This window comes from Aethalodelphis obliquidens, unplaced genomic scaffold (genome assembly GCF_003676395.1).
Source record: "Aethalodelphis obliquidens isolate GAN/ISIS:26980383/991018 unplaced genomic scaffold, ASM367639v1 scaffold22, whole genome shotgun sequence".
NCBI lineage: Eukaryota > Metazoa > Chordata > Mammalia > Artiodactyla > Delphinidae > Aethalodelphis > Aethalodelphis obliquidens.
The window spans coordinates 850,002-862,331 of record NW_020837966.1 but is presented as its reverse complement, the minus strand read 5'-3'; the positions used below and the strand labels follow the sequence as shown (position 1 = coordinate 862,331).

Here is a 12,330-nt window from a genome sequence, read left to right as displayed (position 1 = left end):
ACTTCTGTTTTGAGGGAGTGGTTGTCTGCTTCAGAGGAGTCTTTGTGTTTAGCAACTGTGAAGAGATATTTGTTCTAGATTTTTCCACGGTGATATGTGTCCTCTTTGTTTAGCACCTAGCATCTCTCCTGCTCCATAACAAGTTTGCCACAGAATTTGTTGCACATGGTGGAGTACAGAAATTACTGGAAATTCCTCGTCCTTCTATGGCTGCAACTGGTGTATCCATGTGCTTGTATTACCTGTCCTACAACCAGGATGCCATGGAAAGAGTAAGTCCAGTCCATTCAGATGTATGGGAATGGGATAGGGTGGGGAATATTCTAGTACATTCACAGGAAAACTTTTGGATAAGAAAAAATGAATAGGTGGATTAGGTTTTAATGAAAGAAGCAAGGAGCATGAATCTTTACAGAGCATTCCAAAAATGTAAAATTCTTTAGAAAAGGTCCAAAATGTAAAATTTTGTAGTCCTTTTTTTCCTGACTCTCTGAAAGAAAAAGATCCAACAAAAAACCCAAGATGGATTGGGGTCACAGAACTTTTTTTTAGTTTTTGCCATTTTACTGCATTAGAATTATTTTCAGGCTCTTTTCAGATGTCCCTCAGTGGAGTTATATTTTGCATTTTTGAGTCAGTCTATTATAAAAACAACAGATGATGCTTTGTGTATTTGTGTTAACAAATAGTTCGTGGTAGAGACAGTAAAATCATTCCAGTTGTTCTCAGGGCTCCAGAGAAAAACATGGTAGCGTGGCAGCTACCCTCTGGTAGCTGGTTTTCTGGGTTTTTCCAGCTAAGACTTTTTATTTAGTGATTTTTTAAAAAAGTCTAAGTGGGTTGTACATTTGAAAAGAAATGGGTCCTTAGATACCACTAGGGAAGCTCTTGTCATTTCTATGCCTGGAATATTTTTCTAATATTCTATGTGGTGTGGCTTTTCTGGTAGAGAGAAGTTGGTAAATTCTTCTTGGGTGGTGTCTTTATTCATCTTTGTATATGTACTAATAGGGTAATATTTTGATTTTAATTTTTTTAACTCCTTAAGATTCAGCATTATGCAAGGATATGTAATCTTTTGAGAGTAGTAACCTAATCTGTGTGTGTATGTACAAAATTAATTGTGGTTAAGATAAAAAAGTATCAAACAAACCTGGGTAATGCTTCATAATTCATTGTCTGACTTACAGGAGACAACAAAATGTGTGTGAATGAATCAGTGAGTGAATGGATATTAAACTTGTAGACTTTAGTATCAGAAGGCTCAGTCACTTTTATGAGCCTGGGGAAGTCCCTTATGTCTGTGAGCCACTTCTTCACCTGTTAGGTGGGAATACTAATATGTGTGTAACAGAGCATTGTGAGCATTAAAGGATATAAATATTTGCAGAATTTAGCACTCAGTATGTTTAGGTGGAATTTAAATATTTCTTTAAATTTAGGTTGTTTTCAGGCTTGGAATAGATTGTTATAAAATTTCATTTGTAACTTAAGCTTTAAACTCAGAATGACTTGCCCAGGAGTGATTATTGTATTTTGCAAAGATATCTATCTACACTGTGAATTTTTCTTCCCTTTTGTGAAGGTTCCTTTCCCCCAAATTTTTAAAAATTACGTTTTATTTTTATTTTTTGCAGGTTTGCATGCATCCCCACAATGTTCTGTCTGATGTGGTGAACTACACACTGTGGTTAATGGAATGTTCTCATGCTTCAGGATGCTGCCACGCTACCATGTTTTTCTCAATCTGCTTCTCCTTCCGGGCTGTATTGGAACTCTTTGACCGCTATGATGGTCTTCGTCGTCTGGTGAACTTGGTGAGGTTCTTCAGTGGCTTCTCTTTGTGAGGAGCAGGGGTTCTGCTTGTCTGGGCTGCCCGTCAGTGGCATTGAAGAGAGGAAGCTTCTGACTGGAGGAATTTTGCTATCATTTTTATGGATGAAGTCTTTTTTCCTCCTTCATTTACAAGTTTCTTTTCCTCTTAAGAGGACTATACCATTGTAGACTTGCCTTGAATATAGTAATCTTACAGGGGGAATTGCTTGATCCTTCTAAAAAGCAAGTTTTGTGCCTCTGTGTCTTTCAGCATGATTGAAAACTATGTAATTTTTCAATATAGGTTTAATGTTTTGCTTTCATATGGCTACTCTTAGCATGTTGTATGGACAGATGTACTTTGATGTTTGTCAATCTTCATGAGCACAAAAGTTGATTGAAGTCTTTCTCCTCTCCTTTTACTTTTCTCTTCCTCTTTGTTCTTCCTCCTCTTTTGCCCCATTCTTTTGCCTCTTTCTTAATAGATCAGTACTTTGGAGATTCTAAATTTGGAAGATCAGGGTGCACTTCTGAGTGATGATGAAATATTTGCTAGCCGCCAAACTGGGAAACATACGTGCATGGCCTTGCGCAAGTACTTTGAGGCTCACCTGGCCATTAAATTGGAACAAGTGAAGCAGTCACTTCAGAGGACTGAGGGTGGCATTCTTGTTCATCCTCAACCCCCTTACAAGGTGAGAGAACCTTGTCTAAAAAGGAAACGTTGTTAGCACTGTCTGTAGCATCTTGGGCCTGAAATGCACATTCATATCGGTGGAGTCCACGTGGGATGTACATTGTTGGATTATACTCGCACTGTGTGGAGGCAGAATACTTGAAAAGGGATGTAGGGAATTCCCTGGTGGTCCAGCGGTAGGACTTGACATTTTCACTGCAGTGGCTTGGGTTTGATCTTTGGTTGGGGAACTAAGATCCTGCAAGTCACACGGTGTGGCCAAAAAAACCCACAAACAAACAAACAAACAAAAAATGGGTATATTGAGGACTTATTTTGCTCCCAGTTGTAAGTTTCTATCTCTGGAATACTAGAACTAAAAGATGAACTGAGAGGTCTGTAAAAGGGCTTTCTTTTATGGAAAGTACTAGATATTCTACCTTCTTCTGTGTGGAATTTTTTTTCTGAAAGGGTGCATCTATAATTCCACTTCACTATCATTTTTGAACTTAGTATGTTTTGTAACAAAGATTGGTATCTGCGTGTTTTAAAAATCACAAATTGAAAAGAAACCAATTATTTTACGTGGTGCTTCTTTTTAAGCTGTGAAATATATGCACCAATGATTTGAACATTTTGTTACCTTTTTGGGCAAAATGTATTATGAGTCTAGTTATAAATAAAATAAAAGATTAAACATTTATATATATTCATTGTTTCCCATGTGGGCTGTGGACTCAAGAAGTGTGGGATTTGAAAGCTATTATTACTTAGCTTTATTATGAAAATCTGTTGACCACTGAGCTGTGCTGGAGAAGATAGCAGGCAGATTGAGTTCTTTAATAATATGTATCTCTGGGCTTCCCTGGTGGTGCAGTGGTTAAGAAGCTGCCTGCCAATGCAGGGGACACGGGTTCGAGCCCTGGTCCGGGAAGATCCCACATGCCGCAGAGCAGCTAAGCCCGTGTGCCACAACTACTGAGGCTGCAAGTCACAACTACTGAGTGCACGAGCCTAGAGCCCATGCTCTGCAACAAGAGAAGCCACTGCAATGAGAAACCTGCGCACCGCAACGAAGAGTAGCCCCCACTCACCGCAACTAGAGAAAGCCCTCGCGCAGCAACAAAGACCCAGTGCAGCCAAAAATAAATTAATGAATTAAAAAAAATAATAATATGTATCTCTCCTTTTAGGCGTGTTCATATACTCATGAACAGATTGTGGAAATGATGGAGTTTTTGATAGAATATGGCCCAGCGCAGCTATATTGGGAGCCAGCTGAAGTCTTCCTCAAACTTTCTTGTGTCCAACTCTTGTTGCAGCTTATTTCTATTGCTTGTAATTGGAAGACCTATTATGCAAGGTGGGACCATGAAGTTAAAAGTCTGCTTTTTGCTAAAGTTAATGTTGGTTTTCACAATAGTGTATGCTTAACAAACATTTGTTGAATTGAATTGAAATTTTGGACTTGAATCTGAGAAACTAGATTAAGCATGATAATTAAGCATGATAATATCATTTTAAATTTATAGAGTGTTTGGTCATGGTGATTATAAATACTGCAAAATAGGCAAGGATCATTATCTGTACTCTTAGAGAAGTTACATAATCTACCTGGCTACAGCTGCAGAGGTGGGGTTGAAATCCTGTCTGGACACTGGAGTCCAGTATTCTGTGGTACTTAGACTTTAAACATCTCTCTGTTGCTTGACAACCATATATAATATTTATCTTACCTTCACATAAAACTGTATTTTTTGCTCTTGTTATGATTTTCACCATTCAGTTGAAAACAGCAAAGCGGGACAAGGCTCAGGGAAAAACAGGTAATGGAATCAGGAGGTTGGGTAGGTTCTATTTGAGGATGATGTAAAAAGAATTAAAACTATATTTTGGAAAAGATGGAGTCTGAAGGGAAGATAGTAACAAAATTTATAAACAGTGGTTCTTGACCTCCTTTCCCTATCCACCCACTGCCATAAAGACAAGAGGTGCTTATTTAGGGTGCATATAGATTGTTTGCTAAATCCCAGGGTAATTAAATCTAGAGGAATACCTTTGGAGTGGCCGTTTTCAACCTTTTTGGTCTCAAGATCCCTTTACTGTATTAAAAATTATTAGAACCCAAAAAAACTTCCGTTTTTACATCTTGATATTTAACATATTGGAAATTAAAACTGAGAAAATATAAAAATATTTATTTATTTAAAAATAATCTGAATCCATTACTTACTAGCATTTTTTATGAAAAGTTTCCAAAATAAAACCAGGTGATTTCAGCAAGTTTTTAAAATGTTCTGGTTTAATATCTCATATCTGCTTCTATATTCAACCTTTTGTGACATCACACATGACAAGCCTCTGGAAAGCTCTACTATACACTCTTGAGAGAATGAGAGTGACGAAGGAAAGTAACATCTTAGTGTTATTATAAAAATAGTTTTTATATCAGCACCTTTTGAAAGAGGCTCAGAGACTCCTAGGGTCCCCTAACCACACTTCAAGAACCACTGTTTTAGAGTATTAAAGTAGGTTATATTTACTTGGAGAACATTGCTTTAAAGATGATGGAAACTCAGACGATAATGAGGAAGGTTATAAATACATTTTTTGAGGGGTAAATTCATATTTGATTACATAAGAAAATATAAATATGTCCTTTAAAAGCTTAACTTTAAAAATAAAATACTTGTTTTGCTTAGAATATATAAAACCTTAGAAATGAAAATTATTCTTAGCCACTGTTAATTTCTTTTTTAATAGTCTTTTTTCCATAATGTATGTAAATATACATATTTGAGATTATAGTATTTAATCAAACTCATCTTTTAGATGAAATATCTCAAAATACATAAAGATACAGAGAATAATATAACAACTACTCCATACCCAGGGTTGGCATGTTGCTGTATTTGCTTCTGTTTCAGTTCCTTTCCATTTTCTGCCTCCTGAGAGTGACCAGTCTTCTGAACTTGGTGTGCATTCTCTCTATTTTTTTATGCTATACATATGTGTGGGTGTGTAAACAATAATATATTATTCTTTTGTATGTTTTAAAGTTATATAAAATATTATCCTGTGTACGTCTTTTGCAGCTTGCTTTTTTCACCCTTATTTATTTACTCTTTTAATGTAAGTTTCAGGTATATAGCCACCCTTACGTGTTTGAGATTTAGGTGTTGATATTTGAACTCTTGTATTTCTGTACTGTAGTTTATTCTCCTATTGATGAACATTTAGTGTCTTTTGTTTCTTTTTTTCCTGTTAAATGAATGGTACCACAAACCTCTTTTTGGAGTCTCTCTTGAGGATATGTTGTGTATAACCTGGGTTGTAGTGTGTCTTCATTTCATCTATAGTGGATGTTGCCAAGTTGCTTGGAAAATACTATCTTCTTCTCCCACTGCAGTCTATGGGAGTTTTCATTTTTATTCCTTCTTGCCAATACTCGGTATTGTCAGACTTAAAATTTTATATCTTAGTTTTCTATTTCATTGATGTTGTATTTTGAGCCTTTTCATTTGTCCTTTATTTATTTATTTTTTACATCTTTATTGGAGTATAATTGCTTTACAATGGTGTGTTAGTTTCTGCTTTACAACAAAGTGAATCAGTCATACATATACATATGTTCCCATATCTCCTCCCTCCCCACCGTCCCTATCCCACCCCTCCAGGCGGTCACAAAGCACTGAGCTGATCTCCCTGTGCTATGCAGCTGCTTCCCACTAGCTATCTGCCTTACGTTTGGTAGTGTATATATGTCCATGCCTCTCTCTCGCTTTGTCACAGCTTACCCTTCCCCCTCCCCATATCCTCAAGTCCATTCTCTAGTAGGTCTGTGTCTTTATTCCTGTCTTACCCCTAGGTTCTTCATGACATTTTTTTTTAATTCCATATATATGTGTTAGCATACGGTATTTGTCTTTCTCTTTCTGACTTACTTCACTCTGTATGACAGACTCTAGGTCCATCCACCTCATTACCAATAGCTCAATTTCGTTTCTTTTTATGGCTGAGTAATATTCCATTGTATATATGTGCCACATCTTCTTTATCCATTCATCCGATGATGGACACTTAGGTTGTTTCCATCTCCGGGCTATTGTAAATAGAGCTGTCATTTGTCCTTTAGAGTTCTTTGAAAATAATTGTCAGTAGCTGCAAAGTAGTTCATCATATGAGTGTACCATAATTTAACACATATATTCCTTTTGTCTGTGTAAGTTTTCTTAATTCTTTTGCTGTCCATGATGTGTTAATGGACATCTTAATGCATAAATACTTGTTTGTATTGAATACTTCTGATTATTTCCTTAGGACAGATTCCTAGAGGTGAAATTCCTGGGCCAAAGGTTATGAACGTTTTAAGAACTTTGTTTCATATTTCCAAATTATTTTCTGAAAAGAGTATACTTATTTCTACTCCCACCAAAAGTTTGAGAGCATTTGTCTCTGTACATCTTCATCAGCATTGGGGATTATCCCTTGTTTTTAATCTTAGCAGTCTGATAGGTGAAAATTCCATCCCTGTGTTTTTTGAAATTAAAGTTGTGGTGACTTACAGGCCCTCTCCTGATGCCATGGCTAGGGACAGAGCCATAGTCCCTACTATATCAGTAGTAGTTCTGATCCATTGTCTCTCTCTTTTAGCTGTTGTTGTTTCTTGTGGCTGTATCCTAGTTTCCCTTTGACTAATTCTTCTTCCTGTCCAGGAATGACACTGTGCGCTTTGCTTTGGATGTCTTGGCTATTCTCACTGTTGTGCCAAAAATTCAGCTCCAGTTGGCAGAATCAGTGGATGTGCTGGATGAGGCTGGCTCCACCGTCTCCACTGTAGGTAGGTTGTACCTTGCCATTTTTGTTATTACGTGGTCTTTGTTTTCCTTTGCTATTCTGGTTGTTACTTACCTGACCTAATTTTACAGTATTAGAACAGAAAGTAGTAGAGGAGGGTACCTTGTAAGTCTTATAAGTCATGCCATCAGTTTCATATAAGGGAGTCATGGTAGTGAATTCAGGTTTTCTGGGTGGTATAGGCATTTCCTATACATATGTATACATATACATAATTGTACATGTGCATTCCTGGAAACCTTGTACTCTGCAGAGTGTTGTGCTAAAAATAGAATTTATGAGAAAAATAGATTGGGGCAGACAGTAAAAAAGTTTAGCAACTTTGTAATCTGAGCCCTAACAAAATTAGTAATTGCCAAGCAGTGCAGAATGGATAGAAGCTATTATACACAAAAACAAAAGGAAAATACACTTTGTTTGAAAATACCCTTTATTAAGAGCAGGGCTGATGAGGGCTACTGCTAAGGTGAGCATGGCAAGTTGTGTGACTGGCTGTGGGCCCTAGGGTGTACCACTCTGGGGAGAAAGCCCAAGGCATAGCCACTTGTTTTTAACTTGCTGCCACTATAGCAGCCGGGCTGAGGGCTTTTTCCTTTCCTGCTGAAGGTTTTTATTTATTCCCACTATTTTTGCTCTACTTACCCAGGAAAGTTTGTACATGACCCTGGGTGACTTCCACATAATGCTGACGTCATTCCCCTATTTAACATATAAGGTATTATGTCATAAAGATGCACTGTAATAGAACTGATTTCATTTTATACAAACTATTCCTTATACTTTTTTAAAAAAATTAATTAATTATTTTTGGCTGTGTTGGGTCTTCGTTTCTGTGCGAGGGCTTTCTCTAGTTGCGGCAAGCGGGGGCCACTCTTCATCACTATCGCGGCCTCTCTTGTTGCAGAGCACAGGCTCCAGACGCGCAGGCTCAGTATTGTGGCTCATGGGCCTAGTTGCTCCGTGGCATGTGGGATCTTCCCAGACCAGGGCTCGAACCCGTGTCCCCTGCATTGGCAGGCAGATTCTCAACCACTGCGCCACCAGGGAAACCCTCCTTATACTTTTTTTAAAAAAAGTGTAGTTTTTTTTTTTTTTTTTTGTGGTATGCGGGCCTCTCAGTGTTGTGGCCTCTCCCGTTGCGGAGCACAGGCTCCGGACGTGCAGGGTCAGCGGCCATGGCTCATGGGCCCAGCCGCTCCGTGGCGTGTGGGATCTTCCCGGCCAGGGGCACAAACCCGCGTCCCCTGCATCGGCAGGTGGACTCTCAACCACAGCGCCACCAGGGAAGCCCTAGTTTTCTTTTAAGTGGAACAAAATGAATAGAACTCTAAATTCTGACTCTGGAATAACCGTTGAAGTTGGCCATTAGTTTTATGAGGAATAATATAAAATGTTTATTTTTTCCCCAATAGGTATCAGCATTATTTTGGGAGTGGCTGAGGGTGAGTTCTTTATTCATGATGCTGAAATTCAGAAGTCAGCACTTCAGATTATCATCAATTGTGTGTGTGGCCCGGATAACAGAATTTCTAGTATTGGCAAATTTATCTCTGGAACTCCTCGGAGAAAGCTGCCTCAGACTCCCAAAAGCAGTGAGCACACTCTGGCCAAGATGTGGAATGTGGTCCAGTCCAACAATGGCATCAAGGTGCTTCTGTCCTTACTCTCCATCAAGATGCCCATCACAGATGCAGACCAGATCCGGGCCCTGGCCTGCAAGGCCCTGGTGGGCCTGTCTCGCAGTAGCACTGTCCGGCAGATCATCAGCAAACTGCCCCTTTTCAGCAGCTGTCAAATCCAGCAACTGATGAAAGAGCCTGTGCTGCAGGACAAACGCAGTGACCATGTCAAGTTCTGCAAATATGCTGCTGAGCTCATTGAACGGGTGTCAGGAAAGCCACTTCTCATTGGCACTGATGTGTCACTGGCACGACTGCAGAAAGCAGATGTTGTTGCCCAGTCAAGGATCTCCTTTCCTGAGAAAGAGCTGCTTCTGCTGATACGAAACCATCTCATTTCTAAAGGGCTTGGGGAGACAGCAACTGTGCTGACTAAAGAGGCTGACCTGCCCATGACTGCTGCCTCCCATTCTTCTGCCTTCACCCCAGTCACTGCTGCTGCTTCTCCTGTTTCTCTTCCCCGTACCCCTCGCATTGCCAATGGCATTGCAACTCGACTGGGCAGCCATGCTGCTGTGGGTGCCTCTGCCCCTTCTGCCCCCACTGCTCATCCTCAGCCACGGGCCTCCCAGGGTTCACTAGCTCTGCCTGGCCCGTCTTATGCAGGCAACTCTCCTTTGATTGGTAGGATCAGTTTTATCAGAGAGAGGCCATCACCCTGCAATGGCAGGAAAATCAGAGTGTTGCGGCAGAAGTCGGACCATGGCGCCTACAGCCAAAGCCCAGCCATAAAAAAGCAGTTGGACAGACATCTTCCTTCCCCACCTACGCTGGACAGTATCATCACAGAATATCTTAGAGAGCAGCATGCTCGCTGCAAGAACCCAGTTGCCACCTGCCCACCTTTCTCTCTCTTTACTCCTCACCAATGTCCTGAGCCAAAACAGAGGCGGCAAGCGCCAATAAACTTTACCTCAAGGCTAAACCGCAGGGCATCATTTCCAAAGTATGGAGGGGTGGATGGCGGATGCTTTGATAGGCACCTTATCTTTAGCAGGTAAGGAGAGGTTACCTCACTTCCTGGGAATTGGAATGATTTTTCTATTTAAGTCAAAGTATGTGGGTAATATCAGCATAAAGTAATTAGTCCAGAAAACCATCTGTTGGCCTGAAATACTAGGAATTATCACTGTGTGAATACATGAGCAATGTGACTATACCCCCTTTTGTCAACCATGGGTTCCTCGTGTGATTATTGGCAATATATTGATAAGGTACTCTGTGTTCTTGCTATAACTAGTATGTTTTCTAGAACCCATGCAACACTCTGTCCCTAACTAGGCTCTCAAGTTTGTTTTTGTGCTGGTGCAAGTTGTCTCCTCTTATTCCTTAAACATCTTAAGTGAAGGTCATGGTATCCCAGGTTTTACACATGGGAATTTTTGTTATTGTTAAAATTTTTAAGTGAAGGTCATTTTCTCTCTTTTAAAATGAAGATGAATCACTGAAGGTCACTGATATTTTGGAAGAACCCATTTGAAACATAAATGTTTTGTTTTTCCTTCTGTCCTTCTAACAGAGTTTTCTTTTTCTGAGTCCTTGCCTGTTCTTTGTCTCTGATTCTCTTTTGTTTGCTTAGGTTCCGTCCTATTTCAGTGTTCCGGGAAGCCAATGAGGATGAGAGTGGCTTCACCTGTTGTGCATTCTCAGCACGAGAGCGGTTCCTGATGCTTGGCACCTGCACTGGGCAATTGAAGCTCTATAATGTGTTTAGTGGACAGGAGGAGGCCAGCTATAACTGTCACAACTCAGCTATCACACACCTTGAACCTTCCAGGGTAAAGGTCCCTTCCTAGGTTATTCTCAATCATTGTTCTAGGATAGGTTGGTGAACTGTGGGCTTGTGGTCTGACTGGTTTCCTGTATTTGTGCGTAAAGTTTTATTGGAACACAGCCATGCTCGTACGTTTATGTATTGTCATGGCTACTTTTATGCTACCATGACAGAGTTGAGTACTGTAGTTGCATGCAACACAGATCATATGGCCTGCATAAACCTGAAGTATTTACTATCTGGCCCTATGTTTGCCAACCCTTGTTCTAAGACCTGAACATAGATAGATTTTTAATTTGCTTCATTTGGAAATGGAGATTATCAACTATGACCACTAAAGTTTTCTTTTTGTGTTGGAAGGAAATCTCAGAGTACTGTGAATTTTTAGGAAAACAAGCATATTATTCCAGTGGTAGTTCACAGTTTATTAACACTATTCTATGGATGAAATTCATGCCTTTGCTGTTTCTAAAAGTCAAGACTGTTAAGATGACAAGAATAATTTTCCTGATTTTAAAGTAAAGGAGGTTGACCTTTTTATTGGGCTTTCTCTTTGAAAAACCTTTAAGAATCCTTAGCTAGGAAGTCTAACAACTGTTTCCAGTTGACTGATAATTCAGATGAGATAGATGGAGAAATATGGCCAAATATTAAGAAAGGAGGAACCATCTTTGACATCTTTCCAAGTGTCACATCCCCCCACCCCCTGCCTTGGAACTATTATATTTTAGGAGGATTTAATATTCTTAAATTTAGTTATTTTTTAGGACATAGGAGGTACATGTTACTTAAGTCCTAGCAGCTTCTGACCATTTCTTGGTTCCTAAAAGTTTTTCTGTTTTCTTTATAATCCAACAGTATATTTTATATTTTAGAATGCTAATGGAAGATGGCATTTATATAAACACATGATTACCCACCTTGGGCCTCCTATCTTCTTTTAGGACGGGTCCTTGCTGCTGACATCTGCTACTTGGAGCCAGCCTCTGTCTGCACTTTGGGGAATGAAATCAGTATTTGATATGAAGTATGTATCTACTTTTATAACCTAGTCTCTCTGTTTTACAGTTTATCCCCTTCATCTGATTCTTTGACTTAAAGGCTTTTGGGAAAAAGAGGAATGCTATAAGTCATATTGCTGACTTCTCTCTTCCTCATCTGTGGTACATGTTTAATAAGATTTTATTTTTCTTAATTGCTGGGTTTTCTTACTGGGTAGGTATATACATTCCCATCACACAGCAGACCCTTCACTAATCCAAAATGGCACATCTACGTATTTTCTCATGTTCACATGCGTACATTGCTATCTTAGCTGGAGCATATTTCAAAGGCACGTGTACCCAGTTAGCCATTTCTTTAACCAGGTAGTTTCCATTAATTATTTTGGATCTGCTTGGACAAACTGGTGGAGGGAATTTTCTTTTTAATCTTAGGTGTACAAGTTTTTCCTCTTTGGGAGCTTAGAATCTTTAGGTGAGTATAGTCAGGCAAGAGGCTGAGGATCACCTTGTTTTCAGTCAGTTGAA

The 12,330-nt window shown here is 39.4% G+C and overlaps 1 protein-coding gene across 10 annotated transcripts in view; it reads left to right on the top strand.

Moving 5' to 3' along the window:
• Nucleotides 1-12,330, top strand: part of DCAF1 (DDB1 and CUL4 associated factor 1) — a 93,422-nt gene that overhangs the window by 52,677 nt on the left and 28,415 nt on the right. For all 10 annotated transcript variants that reach the window (XM_027120942.1, XM_027120939.1, XM_027120934.1 and 7 more), the window contains 8 exons: nucleotides 114-272; nucleotides 1,638-1,817; nucleotides 2,301-2,510; nucleotides 3,685-3,854; nucleotides 7,207-7,331; nucleotides 8,761-10,024; nucleotides 10,607-10,805; nucleotides 11,746-11,828. In XM_027120942.1, coding sequence (XP_026976743.1) covers nucleotides 114-272; nucleotides 1,638-1,817; nucleotides 2,301-2,510; nucleotides 3,685-3,854; nucleotides 7,207-7,331; nucleotides 8,761-10,024; nucleotides 10,607-10,805; nucleotides 11,746-11,828 — 2,390 coding nt within the window. The remainder of the gene's footprint in view (nucleotides 1-113; nucleotides 273-1,637; nucleotides 1,818-2,300; nucleotides 2,511-3,684; nucleotides 3,855-7,206; nucleotides 7,332-8,760; nucleotides 10,025-10,606; nucleotides 10,806-11,745; nucleotides 11,829-12,330) is intronic.